The sequence below is a fragment of the Grus americana genome, chromosome 25 (assembly GCF_028858705.1).
Source record: "Grus americana isolate bGruAme1 chromosome 25, bGruAme1.mat, whole genome shotgun sequence".
NCBI lineage: Eukaryota > Metazoa > Chordata > Aves > Gruiformes > Gruidae > Grus > Grus americana.
Genome location: NC_072876.1, coordinates 1,475,281 through 1,501,308, shown reverse-complemented (window position 1 = coordinate 1,501,308; position 26,028 = coordinate 1,475,281). Strand labels below are relative to the sequence as shown.

General features: G+C 48.6%; 1 protein-coding gene across 1 annotated transcript in view; it reads left to right on the top strand.

Annotated features, from left to right (window-relative positions):
• The window catches only part of LGR6 (leucine rich repeat containing G protein-coupled receptor 6), a 150,988-nt gene that overhangs the window by 40,833 nt on the left and 84,127 nt on the right, over positions 1–26,028 (top strand). The window contains 2 exon segments of the mRNA XM_054803854.1: positions 14,929–15,000; positions 25,557–25,628. Of these exon segments, the coding sequence (XP_054659829.1) occupies positions 14,929–15,000; positions 25,557–25,628 (144 nt within the window).

The following is a 26,028-nucleotide window of genomic DNA, read 5'->3' as shown; positions in this document are numbered from 1 at the left end:
AAGGGCACTCGTTCCCTGACACTGCTGGTGCCTGTGCAGGGCACACACTTGCTGTACTGGACAAGCGTTGTGCTCGCTGCACCTGGGCGACTGGTGCCTATGAACAAAAACCTACAGTGAGAGTCAGCCCAATGCCTCACATACAGATTTGTAGCTGGATTAAGAGATTTTTGACCCATTTTAAATCCAAGCCAGGCAGTACGAGAGCTGTGTCCTTCTTATAATATGAGTCACATGGGCCAAAAAGAAAAGCTATAGCTTGTTCTGCTTGAAATCAGGATAGCCAGGAAAGATAGAGTGCTGACACTAAATCAGCACTCTGGTATCAGGGCTTGGTTTCCCAGCTGATCCCAGCTCCCCTGATGTTGCCACTCTCCAGGGGCAAGCTCAAGCTCTGGTTCACGGGGTGGCTCTGAAAGCAGCACTTGTAAGAGCAGGGCAGTGATGCTGGAGGAGAAACTTTGCCTCACAGTGCCCCACAAGGCAAATGGGAACATTCAGAGCAGCCCACCTTCTCATGTCTGTTGGCCAGCGTTGCAACACAGCTGGCACCAGAGCTGGCTAGAGCAGTGTCAGAGACGCCAGAACTGAGCCTTCCACCCATTTCAGGCATGAGAACACAGCCTTGGCTCTTTCGGTTGTTTATGACACTGAATTGTCTTTGCTGGTTGGTCACAGTGGCTGGGAGTGTTTAGAAAGTGCCATTTAAACACAGACTTCTGCAGCACAATATTTCCAAACCAAATGTGGGAAGGGCCAGTGCTTGAGTGTTTCTAGGGACTGTTTCCCAAGACAGAGCACTGCATCCCTTGGTCCCTCCTGCCAGTTCCCAGGCTGACACAGCTCCTAGCCTTTGAGCAGCAGTTTAGAGACCAGAGGTCCATGCTCATCACTTCTGTGTGTGCTTACAGGTTGAGACTGGTATTTCTCAGTGCAGATGTGCTGCACGCATAGTCTCCACAGCTTGTCACAAGTTCATGCATATGCCTCACAAGCACTCCATACTTACAGCCCTATCGAGCTCTTCGTAGTGGCCCAGACCTTGCTGGGACCTGAGCTGCAATCCTGACCACCCCACAGGAAAGCACTTATGAGGGTAGCAGGAATCTGCACAGGTGCAAGTAGCGCTTAAAGCAGAACAAGGTACAAGGGGTCCTTCCTGAGTCTGGAAAGCAGCTTGGCTGGGTTCAACAGACCATGGCAATCACTGTGGTAAACAAGATCTTGGGGATAGGGGGAGTTCAGGGTTGGCTGCAGCATGGTGGTGCAAGGATGCTGCTGTAGGGCATTGTGCTGCACACAACCAAAATGGAGATGGGGCTTCTCCTCATCTCTTGGCCAGGCGGTGCTAATGGGAGAGCCTCTGTCCCCAACACAATCATCTTCCCTGGAAAAATCCCACTCTTGAAGATCTGCATACTTCATCTTCACAGAGCTTTCTAACAAGTATCAGAGAAGTACTCCCTCACCATGAGGTCAAGGATTTGGGCGTAAAGCCATCAGCTTGCATCTGGCACATTAAGTGCTCATTTTCCTCTGACCTAAGATCTTTTTTCACCTTCTGGGTAAGAGAAATCAGATATCACTGGAGCTAAAAGTCTGCTCCAAGTAATCACAGGCAGGAAGACACAGGCTTCTCATCGAAGCTTTTCCTATCATTTCTTGCCAGCAAACCTCTTGTGCTTTTTCCAGGAAGTTTAGAGGATTGTCCAGAAGTGCCAAATCAGGTACAAGCCTTGATACCCTAGTAACTGGATTCCTGTTCTTTGAGAGAATGATGCATAGCTGCAGCACTGACATCAACATTTGGGAAGTCCAAGAGGTCACATGCAAGGGGAGGAAGCCCATGCAAAAGTCTCCAAATGCCAAGCCCTACTCCCTCTGCCAGCTCTTTGTGCATTGGTCTCTCCCTGACACTTGAGCCACCTCTCTGTCCTAGCACGTGGGTTTTCAGATCGGGGCATGCAGAGCCCAAGAGACAACACAGATGGCTTCAAAGCACTGTGCCAGTGACATACAGAAACTCGTCATCTTTCCATCGGGGGAGATGGGGAACGGCTATTCAGGCAATGTCTCCTGTGTCTAAACACAGCCCAGCACCAAGACCAGGGTTCCCATGGGGCTGTAGACCTTTCCCACAGTGGCAGTGCCTGGCACCCTGCAAGGTCCCATGCTGGTAGCTTGCTCATGAGCAGCAAACGAATCCGCTGACAATGTGCAGGTTTTTCTCTGAGAAACAGTTTCCTAGAGCAAAAACTGTTCTTCATCAAACGCGAAAGTTTCCAGGCAACACGCAGATGTGGTCAAAATTTTTGAATGAAAACATGTTGGGGACGTTTGAATCTGAAGTGAAGGATTTTGTTTCAATTGAGGTTTCATTTTACTTCTGATTATTCCAAATTCAGCCTCAGGTTAATATGTGCAGGTGCTGTCTGTCATTAAATATTGCGTTGTCATGGCTTGGCTTTTAGTGAATGAAATGTTTTGATGTCAGCGTAAAGCATTTCAATCAGCCATTCCGACATTTTCAACTAAAAAATATATCTAGAATTTGTCCTCTGTAAAATATTTCCAAATTTTGCCTGCTTCTTCCAGTTAGTGACAGACATAAACTCCACAGAGATTCAGTAGTGCATCTCCTCCAACCCTCTGTACTGCTTTATTTGCTAGTCTCAGCATGTTGGGATCAGATTCTGCCCCATACGTGAGCTGGTGTAATGCCCCCCCTCGAGATACGACTTGCAAGGGGAGAGGCAGCCTGGCCCAGCACTCTTCCAGTAGTGCCTTGCACCAGTTCTTCCCCATCTTGGCAGCTTCTGCCCCCTGCTCAGGTAGAAGTCACACACCATCTGTGACCATACAGCCTGCCAGATCCTTTCTCTGATTTCTCGCCAGCCAGAGAATGAGCAGGAATAACTGTGTGCTGCCAGATCCTCTCAGCGTGAAAGAAACCAGTATGTTTACACACACTTCTGGTCAATGGCAGGCTATCGATTTCCTGCCCGCCAGCCTTGGGCTCCGCCATCTCCTTTCAGTGGGTCTGAAAGTAAATGGAGCGGGGCTGGAGACGATGGGCATCAGCTGTCGGGGATTCCTGGATAACCCTGGGGGGTCAGAAGTTGGCAGCGGAGGGAAGATGCGTGCAATGAAAAGGAACAGGACAGAGGCGGCTGCTCTGGGCCAGATGTGCAGGAGTCTCTCATGCACGAATTAACTGTGGGCACCCTAGAGGGAGTCCAGCAGGGCTTTCGGCTCTCAAGCAGAGGTGGAATTCAATATTCAGAGAGCTTTTTTCCCCTAACCAAATACTGCCTCTCCTTAGACTTCCAGCTGATACTTTTCCAGGATATGTGGGGCCACACACGCTTTGTGTGGACATTGTGCAATCAAAGGAAGGATGTGGGTGACAGTGGTTGCATGTGCTCCTGGTATGAAGTTGGAAGCATGTCTATGGCATGTGCGTGAAGACCACACTAACTTCACCCCAGCCTGCTCCTAAAAGGAGAACTAGAGCTCGCAGCAAGTGCTCTGAACCAGCCCTGGGTACCAAGCTGGTAGTCCAAAAGCCAGTCCCAGCCACGGACATACTCAGAAAGCCCTTGGACCATGGGAGTTTCCACACGCGCTGGCCCAAAAGGAAAGCGAGCCAGCTGAAAGCTGGCATCCAGCACAGCCAGGCTGTTGCTCTCAGATGTTTGCTCATGCAAACTCACCAAGAGCCACTGGGACCAACAAGACAACGACTTTCAAGAACCTCTTCTTCTGCATTGCATTCAACCTGGTTGGACCCCCATGCCCCAGGTCCTAGGAATCAGTGGTTTAGGCACCCTTGAGCAAGATGTAGCATTAGAAAATCACCCTGAATAGTCACAGGTAGATTTAGCCTCCATTAATTTGTATCTTTGTGTAATGTCTTTATAGCAGGACTCTACAAAATTCTTTACCAGCTAAAACATACATCCTCCTAGTGCACCAAACCAGCATCATCTTCTCTGTCACACCTCTCCTCACACATCTCTTTGCCAAGAGAGGAGTCTTTCACCTCTGCACTGACCCAGTTCCTTAGACCCTGTTCCCTCTCCTATGATCTGTCTGCTCCTTCAGTGTTTGCTTTTTTGGTACAGTCCAACAAGCAATGCTTTCCAGGTGGATCGGTTACTCTTCCAGGAATATCTCTGTAGTAATTCACTTCTGTTCCCACCATGTGGGCTCCAACCATGTGGGGTTCGACCATTGTGCTCCTGCTGCTTCCTCCCATGTTAACTGTGCAGGTGGCACAGGGGGGCTGCAAAGCCCATTACTGCCCTGAAGAAAAAACATTCCTGTGCACATTGCACGTCAGCGTAAACTGCCCACAGAGGTCTTCCTGAAAGTGCTGGGCAGGAGCCTGGAGCAGGCAGGGCAGACTGTAAAGAACAAGCCACCTTCTCAGGCACTGCAGGTTGCAGAACAGCTCCAGTCTGCTGGCAAGTGCCTCTGCCATGGAGTTTCTGGCTCCTTAGAACAGCCTTGTGGCTTACAACCATCCTTGACTTGCCTTGACCCGCTTTCTACCTTCTGCATTGCTCTTCCGAGGACACAGCACCGTGCCCCCCAGCCAGTCCTCAGGGAAGTGTGGCTAGTGTGCCAGACCAGAGTTGGTAAGAATTTCTCAACACAACATTTGTCTTCATAAATATCTTGCCTTAATCAAAGCAGAAGATGCCAACTTGAAAGCACAATATTTCAGTGACTCAGTTGATTTCAAGGACATTTGCGTGGGGAATGTGACAGATGCACCAATTACATTTGTTTGCTGTTTACTGCTCATTTTCTTTGTCAAAAGTCTTTGGCTGGGCAGCAAAGAGGAAGATGCTTCTGGGTTTGCCTTTCTCTGGTAGCTGTTCTGGGTGTTAAGAGGACACCTACTCCAGCAGGGTGAGAGGTTTCACTTTCCATGGGAGTGACTAGGTCTGTTCCCAAAGAGCCCAGCGACTGGGGAGCTGGAGCCCGGAAAAGACCTGGAGAAGGGCAGGGAACAAACCCACACTCAGAACACAGGGGAATCTGAGGCTCTTTCCAGGCATCTAGTGGAGAGCATTTGGTAGCTAAAAGTCAGGACATTGCTGGGCTGTGGCTGCTCCAAAGGACACAGTGGGCAGAAAGGACATTTGCTCGCAATCTCATTTTTCTTGCTTTAAAAAAATTGTTCCTTGCTCTCATTCATGCCCCAGTATTTCTTTTTAGTTTAGAGGTTGTTTTGGTTTTGAAATGCTCATGCTAAGGAAGAAGTTCATGTTGACGCAGCTCCAACACTGGCCAACTCTGAATCCTATTATGTGAGGCAAAAATGTAAAAAGTTTTAAAGAGGCTGAGAAGTCCTGCTTGAACACTTCCAGGACAGAAAGTATTTTTCTTTTCAAATGACTTCTGGTTTAGAATGTCCTTTCTGGGATAATTTTTTTAATGTCACAACTGGAGGAAAAAAACCCACAACACATTTTTTATTATTTTGATCAACCGAAAACAATACTTTCTGTACTTCTATTTCATGGGAATCACCAAAAACATGAACATGCAGAATGGCATCAGAAATGGAAAATAGAGTCCTTGCCCAGCATCTGACCCAGGGCAGCCTGCTGCACTGACAGGTCTGTCTGGAAGGTGAAAGCAGAGGGGCTGGGAGGAGGCTCCATCAGCCTCCCCCTCAGTTTGGTGTATGAGACACCCCTACGCCAGTCGAAGCAGCTCTGTGCTAACGGGCACTGGAAGCACCAGGGCACTTGCACACCTGTAGACCAGAAGATGTCAATGCTCATAAGAGCTATATCCAGCAAGACAAGCCATCTTCTCCCTCCCTTGTCACAGCACAAGTGTTTTCCGCTCTTATCGCCAAGCAGACTTTCCTCCAGCAACTAGGACAGTTGCAGCCAGGAGACGGAGCCCATGAGAAAAATCTTTAGGAGCACGCTTAGCAAGATTCACATTTTGCCTTTTTGGAAAAAACGCCCTCATGTTCTGAGCCAAGTTTCATCTCTGTCCCATGGCACAATGACTTCTGGAGGCAGCTCCTTGTTGCTTCTCAGCCACATCTCTTCCACGTGGCTGCAGCTGATTCTGCCACATGATCTGCCCTTCTCCCTACCTTTGGCTGTGCACCCCACACCTTCCTTGCTCCTCTGCTGTCGAAGGAGAGCCCTTCCCCTGGCAGACGCTGTGGGCCCTGGGATGAGATGGTATTCACTGACAGCCCTGACCAGGCAGGTGGTTTCTAAAACTTATTTCTTCTTGTTCTCACATCAGCCATTCCCATGGGCAGAAATGCGTTACTCCTCTGCTCAGCCCCGTTCTGCTGTCATGTGTGGAGGGCCCATAACACGGTGCAAAGGCAGGGCAGCCACGGGAGGAGCTGGAAGTGGAGTAGCCAGAGTGGTATGAGATTTGTGCTTGCCGTAGGTCACTGCTGTTCACTGCACAGACCAGACTTCTGAAGACCTGCTGGTGCAGGGATGGGCTTAATCTCACCCTGGCAAACTGGCCTTGGCTGAGTCTTTATTATTGAAACATTGTGGAGATCTCGGATAGGGCCTACACATGGGGGATGATCTAAGATGACTGATCTGTTTTCAAACATGGAGAGGTGGGAGTAGAAACACGTTCTGCTCTTGCCTATTGCAGTGATATGGGATTGAAGCCGGGCTGGTGCCTCCAGATATGGTGTAATGCAAATGAGCTCTTACTGCTTTGATCTCTTTATCTTCCCTTTCTCCTTTTCTTTATGGAGACTACCTTTAGCATAGTTTTCAACCTGCAGGCTTTTAGGAAAAATTTCAGCTGGCTCTATGGTTCCAAGTACCATTCTATATCATCAGCCCCAGCTTTACCCCGAGCAATTCAGGCATTTTGTGGTGACCTCGGAGATTTCAAGATAAAGAGGAAAGGAGATAACAAGAACCTTTATGAATCACTCTAGTATAATCTGAAGAATTTCTAAACCCATCATTTATTGCCTTTGGGCTTCTTTTCTAAAGGTGGTGTAATTGTGCGTTTTTCCCTGGATGCTAATGAGAGTGGCCAGAAGAGAGGTAGAGACACTGCTCTTCTCCTGATGATTTCAGAGAGACAAGAGTGTCTCATGTCTTGCAAGAACAGGTCTAGTGTTGGACCTTTCCAGGATAAGGATAGGAATTTTGGTCTGGTTTGTACAGTTCCCCCAGAAATCAGACTGCTGGATTGGGAGGCCTTAATGCAGTAATTGTGCAATTAATTCATCAAGAGGATACCAGGTCATTAGCTTCTCCCCACAATCATAAAAATTTCTGCTCAACTGTTTGAGTGTAAGGAAGGTCTTTTTTACTGTCCAGGAATCCATGTGTTCAGCACCAACACTGAGAGGAGCTAGGCTAAGTCCATGCTGGACATTAATATCCTGAACATCATGAAAAATGAGAAGATAGTCATATAGTGGAGAATTTTAGGGTTTGAGAAGATAGTCACCATTTGAGATTCTTAGTAGCTTCCTGCAGGCTCAAAACCTGAGGATAGCAGTCAGATATGTTCTTTGGGGTGACCTTGCCTCCTTACAAAAGAGGAGCACAATGTCAATTTCCCTAAATACTGAAAATCCTGTCCAGTGGCTTGGGCAATGTCTGTCATCACTTCCAGCTGTTGCCACATGCATGGGATTTCACTGAGGTATGAAAGAAGCCAAAATCCCATAAAGTACCCCACTGCTGACTCCCTGAAGGTCTGCCCCTTAAACCACATCCTGAACTTGCAGAAACCTTGTAGATCAAAGATCTGCTTGAAGGCAGCTACTTCCCCCTGCTCTCATAGCAGGAGGACACAGGCTTCTTGTCATGCTGAGTGACAGAGGGACACACTGGAGAGCACCTTGGGGGACTGAAGCTAGTGACCAGACTTTATGCCGCTTTGGAGTACAGAGAGAGATGGCTGGGGAATGTCTTCTACCAGCCATAGCTAGGAGCTGCTCTTTCTGGAGGAAATCTCCTAGACCTGTCATTGCTTCCAGGAAAGCACCATCTCTCTGCCAGTCGTGCACTTTGCAGATCTCAAGGTTATGTGCTTGGTTTCAGCCAAAACTGCAGATCACTGCAGATTTCACCTTCAAACTCTCCTGACTGAGCAGCCACAATCTCATTGTGTTACTCCAGTGTGGCTTCAACCTGTTTTGCTTTAGGTCTATTGACTTCTGCTTGTGTTAATTCACATTAGAGTGCATCTCTGGGGAAATACTTTGCTTATAGTCTGGGAAGAAGTATATCAGGAGCTTTGGGAGTGATGGGCAGCGATCATCTCTCCTCACTTTTGTGGGCAGATTTTACACACCTTGAATTTGTGTTAGACACATCAATCCCACTGTCCATAGAGGTACATCCTGGGGATATTGCTTAAGCCTATCTTGTGCAAGTATCACAGGGTGCCCTTCATGCAGATCCACATATTGTACCATAAAAACCTTCCCTTTTGGCCTAAGAACACGAACTTCTACGAGGCCCTCCAAGTGCCTTCACCAGAGCTGGACAGTGTCTGCTGGGACTGTGCTGCTCCCCGCAGGGACATCCATGGCTCCATGTTTCAGAGCACCAGCACCACAGCCTGCATCCCACCTGCCCAAGCAATTATGCCAGAGATAAATTCCTTTGATCTTTAAAGCTCATATCATCCCTGAACTAAAACACTGTGGTAACCCTCTCATAGCACTGGTGGAGAGCATGGCAGACTGTCCTACTGGGGTACCCAAAACATGGTGTGTGTCACATCATTTTTTGGTAAGGAAGATCAGCTAATCAGTGAATAATCAAAGGTTGTTCATAAAAGAAGGTGACATCAAAGCAAATAATTTAAGGAACCCCTCGAGGGCCAGAGGAGTTGTAAGGTCTGAGGCTGAATCACATGAGCTCAGTTTCCATGAACTGTGTCTCAGTTTTCCTGCAGGTACAAGTTAGAAATGCTTACAATAAATGTTTAGAATTAGTTGGGGAAGGGGGGGATGTTAAATCACAGTAATTATAGCCATGATGGCTTTGGTGCAGTGCCATTTGAAAGCATAGGTAATTTCAACACCTAATGCAAGAGGCCTTAAAAGACATTGCTTCATGAGTAAATGGGGGTGATACCAGAACAGTTTCAGTTCTGGGAGTAGTGGAGTAGTTCACTTTACTGTCAGCATTTCAGACCATAGCCATGCACAATGATTTGACTGCAGAAGGTTTCCTGCTTTTATTTGGTAGCTTGCAGAGAGGACAGACAGGCCAGTCAATGGGGAAAGAGGAACAGGGGAGCTCTGGGACAGGAGAGGGATGACTTGTCCCAGTGCACCAATGCAGTGTGGTCGCATGAACTCAAAGGCAAGAATCTGGACAGTTCCTTGGCTGGTCCTACATTGCAAGCCTGGGTGAAGCTGCAGCACCTAATTTCCTCTCCTACATTTCTGATTTCTTTTAGAGTTTAAGGGACTGTGGGATCTGAATTATGTTCTTTGTTCATTTCTATAATGCCTGCTATGGTACGATCCCCATCTTCGTAGTGGTTTCTCCAGTGCAGATGACAACAGCCATGCTTAGATATGAATGACCCAACATTTGTTTTACTCTACTGGATGCTAGTCACTTAAAAGAGAGAGCTATTTTTTGAAAGTCAAAGTCATTGACAGAGCTGAGAAAGGTCAGCTTTCTCAGGAGTCCCTAATCCATTTAGTCCATGAATCCCTAATCTTCTGCCAGATGTTGCTGAAAAAATAAAAGAATCCAACAAGGTTCAGATACCATGGGTTCCTTATAAAATTAACTAAATGTGACTGACTGAAGTAACCACGCCCAGACACTTGAAGAGATAAATAGCTTCTCCAGTTACTCTGACAGGAAGCATTTCCACTCTTGCATGCACTGGGGAAGTACACAACACAAGAAACCTTACTAAGAGGAAAAGCATGAGCTTGGGAAAACGCAGCAACAAGTCAACAACAACTTTATATGAGTAATAAGTCAAATATTTACTCCCACAACACTTCAGACAAGAATCCTGTGCCTCAGCTTTCACACAAGCATGGACAGCCTGTGGAGAAACATCTCGTACTTTTGTGGCTAGCAAAATCACTGGCTCCAGGACTGTGCTCAGGAAGTTCATTTCCAGCCCTTGGAGGAACTTGTTCTTCCTTCACACCATCTGTCCTTGCACCATCCCCTCCATGCTGTCCTCATGGCCAGTCCAGGAACTCCACCTTAGCAAGCCAGGTGTGAAGCCCGCTGCTCTACAGGAGCTGGTGTGGGGGCCCTATGGGATATCTCACTGGACAGATAGCAGTAAAGCCGAGTTGTTAGCACCATATTTGCCTTGCTGTCCATTAGCTAGCAGACCACTACCAGGGTTTGCACTGTGGGCCTCCCCCTTTCAGTATTGTGAGTGTAGATGTGTTGCGCTCAAGTCCTGGAGAACTGGAAACCGTCACAGCATCCAAACATCCAAAATATCAGGGAGTTTTAAATAAAATGACCCAAAATGTTCCCCATGTAATAGCCTTGGAAATCAGGGCTGGATTTTTCTTCACTGCCCCAAGAGATGGTGGGAGAGAGCCCCTTCCCTCAGACATGGCCATGGCCAGGAGCCAGCAAGAGAGAGAGACAGAGGGGAGCAGGGCATTTAAAGAAAAGCCATGCGAGGTGGAGCTGTGAGGCTGTCACAGGGATGGGATAATATTATTTCTTCTCTGCCTTTGGGAAGATTTCTTCAGATACCAGTGTGTTCTGTTCCTCTTCAGGGTATGGATCAAGGGGGAGGAAAGAAGGGGTCAAAACATGTTTGACCTCCCCATTACCACCAGCAACATACCGCCATGCTGCGGGGTGGGACTGATGGGTCTGTGCATCCCTGCAACCCCCTGCCCATGGGACAGGCGGCTGTCCCCATCATGCCTAGGAGAGGGCTGGGCACCCAAAACGCAGTTCAATGAGGTTTGAAAAGTGTCTCCTGTGGTGAGCAAGGAGTATTCCCTACACTGCCAGCAGAAGGCAACTTAAGGAATATGCCTCAGAGTTTCAAGGAGATCTTGGATGTTTCAGATCTGTGTTTTGTTTCATAGCCTTTCATTTTATGTTATTTTTCATTATTTTTACATTGTTTCACAACATGTCAAAACATCAGACTGATTCATTACAACATAAACAGGAGACACTTTGATGTAGGAAAAAAAGATGTTTTAATGGGTGCTAAGTAGCAACTGCCCTTAGGGATTTAAAAGTAAAAATAGAAGCAGCACAAAATAATATTTTAACCCTTCTATTGTATCCCAGGATCATCCAAACATAGAATGCAGCATTGCACACAGAACAATGCAGATGATAACTTTATTTTTGCATTCATTCTGAAAAGAGAATTTTGAATTCTCATAGGCCTTTTGGGGATTTTTCCACCACTTCTTTGGAGAAGAAAAAGTTATAAAGAAAAACCCCAAACTTTGCCAGGAGTATCTTCAAATAGGGCTCATGGAACTGCACAGTTTTGTCACAGGACACATCTCCAGAGAAACTGCTAAGGCAGGCTTTAGACTCTCCCTAGGTGTAACCTGCCTCCACCAATGTCAAATAGATCTGGTCAGAAAGTAGTGGTGGTTTTTTGTGGAAAACGGTGCAAAATGAAGAAGTTTACACTCCCAAACTTTGTAAGCCTCTTTGCTTGCAGAACTTGGGAATTTTCTCACTGAAGAATACAAAGGAATTTGAGTAATTTTTTTCAATAAACCTATTTTCCACAGAAGCGATTTCGTACGCAGAGCTCAAAGCCATCTTGTGATGCTCCAGGGTATTTGATACGTGACTGGCAGTCTCACAGCTTGGGATCTCAGTTAAAATGACAGTGTGCTGTGCAGAGGGCAGCCAGCTCAGAGAGGTCCCTTTGGTATGGCTGGGTTGTGCTGAGGGACTTTCTCTTTCCTGCTTCAGGCCTTGTCCTTGGCACAAGCCTCCTTCCTCCGTGCATTTGTCCAGCACCAAGATTCCCACTGATGGGGGAGTGGGGAGTGGGAGGGCAGGAGGACACATCCTTCCTTAGGCTCACAAGTCTGTGAGATTTACAGAAAGAAAGAGTAAAGTAAAATGCCTTTATTTTATGTTGTGCCTCCTTACTCTCACATTCCAAGAGAGACACCTGTTCGCCTCTGCCATTTAGTCTAAGCGGTCCAAAGGAGCCCAGCAGTGCCCCGTCTACACACAATGACCAAAAATAGCCCCTTCTGCCTCACATGAGTCTACCCAGTGCCTTAGATGACATTTGACTAGGATTGTGTTGCTCGGTGCGGGATTTGTCCCATCTATTCCCATGGGTTTTAACCACGCCAGCTTTTAATTCAGCCTCATCTTTCCTCATAGTTGCAAAAATCAATGCTCACAGCTTGCTCTAGACTTGGGTAACTGTCCTCGTGTTGGCTGGGATAGAGTTAATTTTCTTCCTAGTAGCAGGTATAGTGCTGTGTTTTGGATTTAGGATGAGAATACTGTTGATAACATATGGATATTTTTGTTGTTGCTATGCAATGTTTACACCAAGTCAAGGACTTTTTGGCTTCTCACACTGCCCTGCCAGTGAGGAGGCTGGGGGTGCACAAGGAGCTGGGAGGGGGACACGGCCAGGACAGCTGACCCAAACTGGCCGAAGGGGCATTCCATGCCGTATGACATCGTGCTCAGGGGGAGCTGGCCAGGGGTTTAGATTGCAGCTCAGGAACTAGCTGGGCATAAGTGGTCTGCAGGTGGTGAGCAATTGTGCTATTTGTATATTCTTTTATCATGATTATTTGTATTCTTCTTCTTTACTTCCTTTTCTCTCATATTAAACTGTTAAGGGGTGGGGGGGTTAGTGAATGGCTGTGTGGTTGTTTTAGCTGCCTGCCAGGTTAAACCACGACAGTAACAAGCGCGGTTTTCTTCATGCGCAGCTGCTCACAAGGGCAGGGTTGCAGCTATCAAGTATCAGACCTCCTGAAGAGCCTTGGAACTGCGGTGGGTTGACCCTGTCTGGAGGCCAGGTGTCCACCAGAGCCGCTCTATCACTCCCCTCCTTAACTAGACAGGGGAGAAAAGGTATAACGAAAGGCTGGTGGGTCAAGATAAGGACAGAGAGAGATCACTCACTAGTTATTGTCACAGGCAAAACAGACTCAACTTAGAAAAAAAAATTATCTAATTTATTACCAAGCAAAACAGAGTAGAGCAATGAGAAATAAACCCAAATCTTAAAGCACCTCCCCCCACCCCTCCCTCCTTCCCAGGCTCAACTTCACTCCCCATTTCTCTCCCTCCTCCCCTGCAGCGGCACAGGGGGACGAGGAATGGGGGTTACGGTCAGTTCATCACACGGTGTCTCTGCCGCTCCTTCCTCCTCAGGGGGAGGACTCCACACACTCCTCCCCTGCTCCAGCATGGGGTCCCTCTCATGGGACACAGTCCTTCACGAACTGCTCCAGTGTGGGTCTCTCCCACAGGGTTCACACCTTCAGGAGCAAACTGCTCCAGCATGGGGTCCCCCACGGGGTCACAAGTCCTGCCAGCAAACCTGCCCTGGCGTGGGCTCCTCTCTCCACGGGTCCACCGGTCCGGCCTGGAACTTGCTCCAGTGTGGGCTTCCCACAGGCCACGGCCTCCTTCAGGTGCCTCCACCTGCTCCGGTGTGGGGTCCTCCATGGGCTGCAGGTGGAATCTCTACACCCCCTCATCCTTCCTCCATGGGTTGCAGGGGGACAGCCTGCTTCACCATGGCCTTCACCACGGGCTGCAGGGGGATCTCTGCTCCGGCGCCTGGAGCACCTCCTCCCCTCCATCTTCACTGACCTTGGTGTCTGCAGAGTTTCTTACATCTTCTCACTCCTCTCTCCGGCTGCAAAAGCTCTCTCTCTCAAAGTGTTTTTTCTTCTTCTTAAATATGTTATCACAGAGGCGCTGATTGGCTTGGCCTTGGCCAGCGGCGGGCCCGTCTTAGAGCTGGCTGGCATTGGCTCTGTCAGACACAGGGGAAGCTTCTAGCAGCTTCTCACAGAAGCCACCCCTGTAGCCCCCCACTACCAAAACCTTGCCATGCAAACCCAATACAGAAGCCCTGAAACATCCTTGTTTTTTTCCAACTACCAGCTTGTCTAATGCACCATTTGCTGCTACTCTTACATCCTAAGACAATGACAGCTCTGCAGTGGGCAGGTCCCAGTGACTCTGTGATGTGCTAAGGGCTGAAGACTCAGCACACCCCCTGGACCCCTTGGGTCATGGCACAGCCTCCTCTGGGACGGTCTGTCAAACCCTAAGCAGACAGGAGGTGAGCCTTTAGCTGGAGATGGCAAAGACTGAGACAAGCACCATCAGACAGATTCCTCCCACCGCATAAACTCAGAGTTTGTCACCCACAGAGCCAACCTCTGTCCTTTGTTCCTGGCGTTGTTCTCTAGTTTTTCAAGTTTGGAGCAAGTCTGTCCAATAGGATGTACCCCTCCTTCCATGGCTCGCACTCTCCTCAAAAGCAGCTGTCTATCCATGCACTGGAAACATTCCCTGTGGTGTCTGGCACGACCAGTGGTCACAGAAAGATCCTTTTGGGCCTGAGGACATACTGTCCTACTCCAGCATCACTGGGCTTCCTGTTCACTTTCCGAAAATTGTGAGACACTAATACTGCTTGTGCTGTTAGGAAATGTGCTAACTTGCTCCATAACCTGGAGAAGCTCAGACCACCCTGAAGGAGCAAGTGTCTCTCTCTGGTTACTCCTCTCCATCCCTCTGCAGGCAGAACCTGGGCTGTGATAAGATGCTAATGCTGAAATGCTGTTTTCAGGGTCTTCTCGTATTCCCTCTTAGCAGAGAGAGGACACAGAGCCTGGCATTGGGGTTTATTCTGTGCCAACCACAGCGTGACTGATCAGAGACTTATGTCTTTCTTCCCCACCAGAGATCTGAGCATGAACAACATCAGCCGGTTGCAGCCCAGCACCCTCCGTCACCTGCGCTTCCTGGAGGAGCTGTAAGTATGGAGCGACCGCGCCGGGCAGAGCATGGTCAGGGTGGCAGGGGGGACACTAGAGACGGTGCCTGCAGCTCTGGTGGCAACCCCCAGTACTGTCACTGTGGCTACAGGCTGAGATGGAAGGAGGCTGTATGCTGGGAAAAGGTTTATTTGCTACTCTAGTTTAGGGGGTTGACTGAGGTCAGTACCATTAGGCAGAGATGGTGCATGTGCCAAAAGCCAAAATAAAAGAGGACCCAATCCATTATGCAAAAATCAACACTGTACCCGGGAGCAGAGCCAGCACACAGGGAGCTTCATTCACCCTTCTGCACACAGGGCTCCCCTCACAGCCTCTTGCAGTCCAGAGACACATTAGCTGCCGGGCACTTTGCAATTCAGAGGGCAATGAGCCTGGGCTGTTGAAGTAAAATAAATTTGCCCCAGAGGCTGAGGTGTCCCATCGTGCACCAATGCGTACTGTGGCCAAGGCACACTCGGACACAGCAGCAATCGCAGTCCCCAGAGACCGACGTGTGACTGTGTGTCAGTGAAGGAGTGACCCCACTTCTGAAAGTGTGGAAATTAACCGCCGGCATTAGAAATCACTGGAATCCCTTGGGAGCCCCAGAAATGGGAGTCTGGGGGACAGAATATTGAGGTTGGCCATTTCTGCATGGGTAAATTGCACATGTATGGTCTTATTCCACTTGACCATGGGAAGTACCTCCAATTATTCTCATCCTGTTGCTCCTTTCAACACAATAGCTTCTGTTGGAAAATGCAGTTTCTTCAAAACACTATTATTACATTGCATGAAATACGAATATTAGTGCTGCATTTGATATATGCGTTGTAAACTTACTGTATATATAACACTTACTTCAGCTTAATCTGTCTAAAAGAAACACTTTGACTTCACTGAATCAGTTCTTGCAGCCACCGCCATGCATGGCACCAACATTTCAAAAAAGGCATTTTCCAAAATGTCATAATTTCCTATAGAACAGGTGTTTGCACTACCCTGAAAGGAGGCATTTTCATCTCCCAGATGTACTAGTCCACATTTTCTGCAGTGGAGCAACCCTGAATCATCAGCATTCAGTATGACAGTGTTACGTCAGTGATGTGCATAGACTGTGGTGCTGACCTGCCTAACACCTCACTGACATCAGCCTCTGCACTGTGCGATGGTGTGCCGTGCTCAGGCACCACCATCAAGAGCAGAAAGTCCTGTCTGTGCGTTTAGAAAAGAGTTTGCAGGTAAGTGTACATACGCATGTGGACGCACACATGCAAAGACAAACTTATTTCTCTGAATATTCAGTCTTGGCTGAAGAGACCAGACAAGATACTGATGTTCATTATTCCCACAACAGGTCAAATCTTGTCATTATCAAATCATGCTATAGGTTTTTAATTTCAAATGGTCTTGCAACTCGTCTTCATCTGTCTTTAGTTTCTATTCATTAGACCTGTAAGGACCCCAGCTACCCAAACTCCCCTCCCCATTAGGCATTTACAGACTGAGCAGGAGTCATTTTTTTTCATTCTTTAGCTTTGGAGCTCGAGCTCCCCACGAAGGTGGGGTTTTCAAGACCTTGCATCCATCTTGCACCCTTTCTTTTTCCATTTTGTCAACATCTGTGTTGAAGTGTGGACATCCAAAGCATTCACTGGGGGCAGTACAGCTTTTCACACAGAGACCATGCTCTGTTGTATACAATTCACAGTTGTCTTGCTGCAAGCAATCATGTCCTGATTACATGTCATGTACAAACAGAACAGTCTCAACCAGCAATGAATAAATATTCATAGGCTCCAAAGGAGCCAGCTTCCCACAGCCAAAAATAATTATGAATGACACAGACGAAGAGGAAAAATTGAAACAGGAAAATCTGAAAAATAATTGGAAGTTGTTAGAGGACATTTTGCTAGAGGTTCAAAATGCCACAATTCCTCATTTGGAAAGCAAAGGTATTTTGACTAGGAAAAAACATCACAGTTAGGAGAAGAAACGGAAACCGCAGTGTTACATATCTATGCATACCCAAGTTCCTACTTGAATTTGATTGCAATAAGAGAGTAATCCCATTTATGGAAAACAATTAATTTATATGAAATCAAGCGAGGAAGGAATTTTATATATTATCAGGAAATAAAAGTGATTCAACAACATCTAGACAGGGACAATGTGTACATTATTTATAGGGCTGTCATCAACCAGTAATGCAACTTGCCTGCCCTCCAGGCAGAGAAGGGTTGACAATGAAGAGGACTTTGCGGCAGCCCATCCTTGCTGCAAGTGCCTGTCTTCAGTTAGATGGAAACCTTTCAGCAGGTTTCTCATCTCCAGGGATTTTGGGTGACCTTACAGCCCCAGCCTGCCTTGTACGCTGGTATGTTCCCTGTTACATTCTTGATAAACTGAGCGAGTAACTGAAGATAAAACTTGAATAATTCAATTCAAGGTGAACCAAAACTGATGTTCTGGGGCTTTGGTCAACCGAAAGAAGTTCTTTTAACCTGAAAGAGAAAAGTTTGTTTCATTTTCAGGTTACTTCTTAACCTTTACGCTTTTACTTTGGATCAAACTTGAAAAGAAAGTGGTATTTCAAATACCATTTGAATGAATACTTTGCTTTATTGCAAAGATGCCTTTAAAAAGATGCTTGAACATTCTGAAAAAAACATCACAGGGTCCTCAGCCAAAAATATTTGCCAAATTCAACACAGATTTTCAAATCTCCTTTTCAGGTCCCCTGGAAACTTTTATATTTTAGGGACATTTTTACCTTGGTCTAATGTTCAGAAACATCCCAGAAACTCCTGACAGCCCTGGTCCTCGAACACATATGAATGCAATCTGTAACCCTCATCTTCTCTGACAGTCAGAGAAAGTCCATGTTCCTCTGCCTCCTCCCCCAGCTCCTCAGAGTTCTCCTCTCCTGCCCTGCTGCGGCCAATCTGTTCTCTTGATAGATCTAGTCCCAGCAGCCCAGGGTCACAGCGGCTTGGAGGAGGGCTGGTGTTTCACACCTTTTACAATTCCTCCTCCTTCTGTGCCTCTATTTGAGCACTGTCTCAGGCTCCTCATGAAGGTGAAGTTTCATGAAAGTCAGTCAGCTGGACTCAAGACTCAGCTTGTGCATGGAGCTGGGTTTCAACTGAGGAGTGGGAAAAATGGGAGGGGGAAAGAAAGCTGCAAAAATGAGTATATGAAGCACATGTGTCCCATGGGCACTTGAGGACAAATGTGCCTTGTTGCACATCCTTCAGGCTGCTGTGGAGCACTGCAAATCCAGGTTGCTGGATCCACCTGAGCCCCAAGTATGTTAATCCTCTGCACGCACCCATGCTGGGTGGGGGCACCCGAGGAACAAGTGAGAGCAGGGTGGCACATGAGGGTCTTGAGGACAGTGAAGCAATCACCCAAGCCACACCATGATGTCCACCCAGGCTGTAACCCACAGGACATTTCTGCACTGGCTCAGCTCCGCTCTGGAGACCAAGTGGCCACGTCGCACAAGGGACCGGAGGCAACGCTGTGGTTAGGGCACAGCTGAGGGCACCGGGACTGCTCCAGCTCCAACTGCTTGCTCACTGTGTGGTCTTGGTAAAGTGATTTTCCCTGCCAGTGCCTCTATTTACCCATCCATTCAGCGACGAGAATGGGCCTCTCAGGTGTGCTGGGACCTGTTAGTCATTAGTGTTTACTGCAAGCTGCTCAGGAAGGTGTTGCGGATGCAATTAGCACTCATGCTTGGAGGCTGCCAAGAGACCAGATTCAGCCAGCTTTAAAGAGGCAACGCCACCAAGGACTCCTCTCTGATGGCTCTCCATCAGCGCTCTCCTCTGTCACCACCAGCCTCCAGCTCCAGCGGGGAAACAGAGCAGAAACAGGAGAGGCTGCGCCATGAGCAGGCACGGTCCCAGCCCAGGCACTCACCGGTCTGTCCCTCCAAAGCAAAGCCTCCAGTGATAGAGGTGTTCAGACCTGGGCCTCACACAGGCAGGGAGCAGCCTGGAGTTTAGTGTGTCTCCTCTTTGTTTCTTCCTTTTTTTTTTTTTTTCCTTCTTTTCTTTCTTTCTTTCTCTCTTTTTGGCAGCAGGAAGATTGTTTAAAGTTGCTAATAAATTCCAGTTAATGAAGCCTGAAAAGCCAGAGCTGGGAGCCAAGAGAAACAAGAGCAATCAGTACAGAAGGAATAGAAAGAGGATCTTGAAAGCCGGCCTGGGAATAATAACATGTTGAAATGTGTTTGCCGGCAAGGGCTTTGTTACCGCGCTTTGAATCCAAACACAAGCACTTGGTGCCAAGAAGAGAAACTGCAGCCAAAGGCAGGTGTTCATTGCCATTCACCTCTTGCTTCGGGGCACAGCGGCAAGATCAGACCCCTTCCCAGCCACTGGCTCTTTCACCTGCCTCTTCTCAGGCCCAGAGGGCAGAGGGACTCACCGTCATGGGGAGTACTGTGCCTCTGCATCGATGAAGGCACAGCAGGCTCAGGACCCACACCATGGCCTCCCCTTGCAGGCTGTTGGTTCCCCTTCCCAGGCAGCTCTTGCCACTCAAGGGACTGGAGGCCAAGAAACAGCGTAAAAGCAAAATGAAATAAAATGCAAGGGTGTGTGCTGGGAATGTGAACGCAGCAGTCCTCTTCTCCTCCCCTGCACCCCCTTTTCATTCCACTTCCCGTGGCAGGTGGAGCCGTCAGGGGTTATGGAGCAGCAGCACTGCTGCAGTGTGCCCCTGCCTGGTGCTGGAGTACCCACCACTACCCACATCAGCTCCCAGACATCAGAAACATCCATCTTTGGGGGTATTGTCCAGCACAGGGTTTCACTCCAAGGAAATCTCATTCTTGTAAGAGGCAGCACTGCAGTAATGGTGGCTTTGGGGCATGATTCCTTCTGGAGTGATAGCTCTGCTGTGTAAGGGGATGCTGACATTTCTGGGCAATGTTCAAGTGTGCTGGGTCCATGGTGGAAAGCCTTTCCTGAAGCAGTGCAGTAACATGTCTGGACTAGAGTACTCCTAGGAGAGCAGCTTTGGTGGGTTTCCATGACATAGCAGGCCACAGAGTTCTCTGGTAGAGAGACAAATGCTTATAGGGCCATGACCTTGCTTTGCCATGCTGAGAGTTGGAGGCAGCATCACTGCTCCTTTGGTAGCTGCCTTGCCTGACATATAGCTCTCCATTTCCAGATGGCTGTAGGTGAGGAGCTGCAGCTCCTCTGAATGTTTGGACACCATGGTTCCCCCAGGATGCTGCTTAGCTCCTGTGTCTGAGAAGGCATCAGGATGCAACCTGTTAGCAACAAGGGGACTAGCCCTGGTTCATCCAGGACTTTCTGTCCTCCTGGTTGACATTAGTCCTTGGCAGAGGATGGCACTGGTCGTCAATTCAGTGGGTGGGCAAAAGCACAGAGAGGGTTAAAGGATAATTCCTCTGATGAACTCTTCCAAAGATCATCCCTGGGCAATCTGGTATGCCATGGAGGCAGACATTGGCTAAGGTGCAGGTGGGGACAGGAGAGAAGGGTTTCTAAGGGGTTGTCCATCATGCACTTTGAAAGTTATTGCAGAGGCCCAAGTAAAATTCAAAATGTGAGAGATTTCAGAGATTTCAGTTCTTTTTCTACTCCATTTAGGCTAGGGATAGTGTTCAGCAATTGAAAAATCCTTGCAAGTGAGGACAGCTGGCCCAAATCTTCCTGAAAAGTGCCTTCCAGATGACTAACTCTGTTCTGGGGTACCCCAAGTGGGACACCCAGACTAGAGTCAAAAGTCAGAACTGTTCTGAAGGTTTGGGGGGAACGAATCTCCCCTGAAAACCTTGACATTTTATAATATAAGGGGATGGAGTGATGGCATTCAGTGTCCTGTATTGGGTTGTTCATTAAGGAGTTGTGTCTTATTAAATCTTACCTGGCAAATGAATCCAAACTAGCTTGCATATGAACATTCGTGTGGGTTGAAAACTGGCTTGAGGACCATAAACAAAAGAAACGAATGCCATCAATCTATCGAGTTGGAACAGGCATTTGGTGGGGGTACGGAGAGCAGAGTTAGAAACAGGCCTGCATAGTCTCCTCCTCAGGGCTGGAGTAAGGCAGTAAAGACCATGTTAGAGACAGCTCCAGGTGATACCAGACTAGGACCAGCTGCAGATTCCTGTGTGGGAAGGGAGAGTCCAACCCTGGCTCTTTTCTCAAATGTGCCATGTTTTCACTTGCATGACTTCATTGGCTCCATTCCTGTTTTGCACCAGCACGAGAACAAACTCCAGCAGAACATGGGACCCTTGGTCCCCTGTGTGCCCAGGGGATGGCACAGTCTTGGCGTGATGACACTGTTTAGACAGGAGCGTGAAGAGTTTATCTGGGCTCAGATTCTGCCTTGACAGTGTTAGTGCTTGAGAAATGAACCAGAGCAGGAGATCAAAGGGGGAGGCTGACATGCTCAATAAAAATCTGGCAAGGGGAAAATTCCACTGGGATATGGACACACATGTTTGTCCTGTCCTGCCAATGGGCAATGTTCCTGCCTCCTAATGTGAATGATAAGAGCATCATCGTGTTGCCTGAGCACATGGCATGAGCGATCATGCCCAACAAACAGCCTTTGGGTGTGCCATGGAAGTTGTAGCATGACCAAGAAGCCCAAGATACAGGAGGGGGTGGGAGCCTGTGGTAACTGAACTGCAGCAACCAGGAGGTGGTAAACCATGAGTTTGTTCCAACTTGGAGTGTATTGGGAATGCAGATCAAAGCCTGGAGGAATGTTCCCAGAAATCACGGGAGTGGGGAAGGAGGAGGGGGGAGTGTAGAATCTAAAATCCACCGAACACGCGAGCTTTCCAAAGCAAGCCAGCCAACTCCAGCTTCCACCCTCCTCTTCCACCTGCCTCTTCTCTTGCTCTTCCATCAGTCACTTTAAATCCAGAGCTTTCCCTTTCTCCCAGCCCTGTCTCACAGTGTAAGCTCCAGGAGGGCAAGGCATGCAGCTGAATCAAGTCTGCCTATCCTAAAGAGAGACCTGAGCAGGCCTGGAGCAGAGCTCATGTTCTGTGGACCAGACGTTCACCCCTGCAAGAGCAGCTCCTCTTCCCTCCTGTGTGCTTAAGACACAAGGGAATGCCACTTAGTCCTTCTTAGTGCTTATTTGCTTCAGTCTTCTCCATAGAAAGAGCAAATTAAGAACTGTTTCAGGGGAAGTCACACTGGCAGCATCATTTCAAATGTTATTGTTTCCTTTTAAACGGAAAGGAAGGGACCATTTCAGTGGATTTCCTGTGTGATCTGGCTTCTGGAAATATATTGAATGGGTGCCTGTCTGCCAGGCTGGGAGATTTCTGAAGAGTTTGAGTGAGAAGGGCAGAGGGAACCAAGCACTAGGGAGATTGCCAAGTGACCATGGACAGAGGAAGGGTCACACACAAGGAGTCTTTTGTGTCTTGCGTCTCTTACATGAATTGGCACAGGAGCTAATGACATGGGCATCTCTTCCCAGTGGCCACTCCTCCTGCCGGATAGGACACCCCAAAAGACCTACCCATTCCTGACCTACTCTCGGAGAGATGGGACAGCCGTGCTGCCTTGCCTGGGACACCTGGCTACCACTCACAGCATCATGCAGCTCCTGTCCTGGGAGGTACAGCAAACCTCCAAAGCCCACACCTGTAGACCCTGTGTGCACATCCCCACCGTGTATCCCTCCAGGAAAGTGAAACCTCAGCCTGTGTCCACAAACACAGACATCTCCCACCTCCCAGTCTCTGCATGCATACAAGTAAGCAGAGCCCATCTTGGACCCCAGCAGCACTGGCAATTGCCCTGGGAGGTGAATTGAGTGAAGCGGTTGTGACTCATGCCTCCCTTTGTGCCTGTTCCTTGGCTCAGCATAGACCTCTACATCCTGGGGAAAGGAATTGGGCTGCACTGGCAGCGGGGAGGAGGTAAAGGTAGAGAGAGAAGAGCCAGAGGCCAGAGGTGAGCCAGGGACATGGCATAGTCTCAGTGTTGTGGACAGAAGCAGCAGCAACAGGGAGGCATGGCTGCCATTCCCGGGACTGGGGAATGCCTCGTGCCTCTAAATTCACCCAGAGATGGTGCCCAGTGAAACCAGGGCATGTCCTGCAGAGTTGTTTTTCCCCTCGTGTTCTGTTTTGCCCATGGTACTGTGATGCCACGAGCTGGCTCAGCAGATATCCCACCAGCACACGGGGCTCCCTGCCACCCTGTTCTGAGGCCAGGACCCCCAGTCTGGGCTCCAGCCAAGCTCCACACTCCTCTCTTGCTAATCCCGGAGGTCCCAGATCCATTTAGGGACCTGGCAAACACTCAAACACCCAGGAAAGCGAACATAAAGGTGCAGAGCTGGCAGGAAACAAGTCGAGAGGCACAATTAACTGTGAATACATGTAGACTGCTGCCAGTGAAGGCATGGCGGCAGACACGAGCTCCAGGGAGGTGAGGACAGACAGCCCCCCGTAGAGCAAGCACAGCCTGGTAGGATGGATGCTGGGAGCAGGCTGAGGATGCCGTGCAGGAACACCTCCCCTCCAGGCGAGCACTCCAGTCTCCGGACAACACTCCCTCCCATGTGGAAATCAGCAATCAAAAGGAGCAATTACCCCAAATCACAGCCCCCAAATGACAAATAGCCCAGCCTGCCAGGCGGCTTGCACACTGCAGAGAGGCAGGTTACAACCTGCTCACACACATTAAAGAGACGACCCTGTGCTGTTTATGCTGTCGGAGGCCTAATTATGGGTGCAATTTTCTCTAGATTCCCGAAGGGAGAGACAGGGAGGGAGAGAGCTCGGGCACCTGCACATGCCTGCTCTGCCACCAGTGAGTGTGGCTCCCCAAAACAGCTCAGATCCTCTCCATGACCTTTGCAGAGTCCTCACTGCAATGCACTCTGCTTCCAGCCTGGATTACACTGCTCATCCTTCACACCTGTCTCCTTTACAGACAAAACATCTAAAAAGAAGCAAGCTTTGTCAATGCTAAATGAATACAACAAGCTTGCCAGCATCTGTGTCCAACCTTGTGGGCCTGGTTTGGACTTTCTGGGAGAGCGAAGATGATCCTGGTCAGAAATGATGTTCACTGTCTCCTTGTGGGAGATGCAATATTCCACTCCAAGTCGAGCGGACAACAAGTTTCTTACCTTGTGACTATGGAGAAGATCAACCTTGACCTCTGTTTGACTACTCGGGGATCAGAAAGTAAAGCACAAATGCAGTAGTAATTTGGGATCTTAATCAGGTTCTTGAACCTGTCTTCATGATTTCTGGCTGATGGGCAATGGAACTTGGTCCATGTTTGTCCTCATGGGAGAAACAGGAGGAGAAGGAGAAGATTCTTCTAAGGTCAAGCCTAGACTCAAGAGTCCTGAACTTTACTCCTGGCTCCACCACAGGCTCCCACCATGGTCTCTCAGGACCAGTGTCCTCATCAGTGAAAGTCATGGTGACAGCGATGCAGTTTCCAATGTCAGTGAAAAATCCAAATACCTGTTAATGACCCAGCCTATTCTGGGCCTTGATAAAATTTGAGTACTCTGATCAGATGATGCTGTACAATGGTGAATCCCACAAGTTTCCTTGGACAAATTCTTGCAGCCAGTTCTGAAGGTTGTTCCCCACTCTTTGCTCTGTGTCCCAAATGGTCCCACTTTCCTTTGTGATGCTGCTCTTCACTTTGTCTTACTCTCCCATCCCTTCGCATTCATCTTCACTCATCAACCTTCCCAGGCTGCACTGTCCCTATCCTCGTCTTCCCTCCTATGGTTTTTTCCAGCTATAACTTGTCCAAGAATCACTTTTGACTTCTCTGTCCTGGTTTTGGAAACCATACTCAGATGAGTTGTCTCTACTGTGGCACCTACATGGTACTCCCCATCTCCATCCCCTTCCCCAGTCTCCTGTCACAGTAGTGATACTAAACTCTCCTGTGTTGAAGGAGCTGGGCCTTAGCTGTGATCACACAGGTCAAATCAGGCTGGGAATGAGGGCACAGAAGCAAATTAAGTGGCATCAAGCTGTGATGGACAGGTTAAAGGAGAACCTGCAGGATGCAGAAACAGACCACATGCAGACAAAAGGGGCAGATAAGGGTCCATGATTTAGGGACAGTCCTCCCAGTACCATGCATGAGCAGAAAGTGGCTCTCCCCCTGCTCCATCCTCACTGCCAGGCGTCTGGCGTGGAGCAGGTTCTGTAAGGTTGGTCAGCACCCTCGAACAGAGGTCCATCTCACAGGCAGCCTGTGCAGGTATCCAGGGAATGACTTGAACCATGAGCTGTCACTGGATGCTGAAAACACTGGATTCAGGTCTGGCAGAAGTAATAAGCTATTATTTTCTTTGCCTGTTCCCCAAGCTGTAAGAAGGGATGATACGCAAAGGTTGCCCAAGCACACGACCATGGCTCAGCTTGCAGGTGTTGCAGCCTCCTCCCCAAGGGAACTGTGGCGAGATGCATGAATTGTTAAGCCTCTACAGACAAAGGACTGTCATTACAAGGATGTTGACACATCACTGGCTCTTCTTTTCGCTGCAGACGCCTCTCTGGAAACCAGATCTCCAGGATCCCAGGGGAAGCTTTCTCTGGCCTCTACAGCCTGAAGATTCTGTAAGTAACTAACTCACTCCCCTCTGCAGAGCCACCACCCCCACCACCCCCGGCCCCTCGGCACTGACCACGCACGGGGACTTGCAGCCATCCAGAGGGGGATGCAAAGTTACAAGGCGCTGCGGTGTCAGTTGTTAAACTGACACTGGCTAACACGCCCCTCGGTGAGTGGGGAGCCATGTCCCACCCCAAGGACCACCTGCACCCCTGCACTGCTTCCTTGCTTCTGCTACAGCAAACCATGAGCATGTTACCTCCAGGACAGGGCCCTCCATGCTGTGTGAAAATGCGCCACAGGAGAATCTACAGAAGTTCACATTTTGCATAAAACCCACTAAATGCCCTAATGTGGTATCCCCCAAATGTGGTGTCCAGGCCCCAAACTGGCCCCCATCTGCTC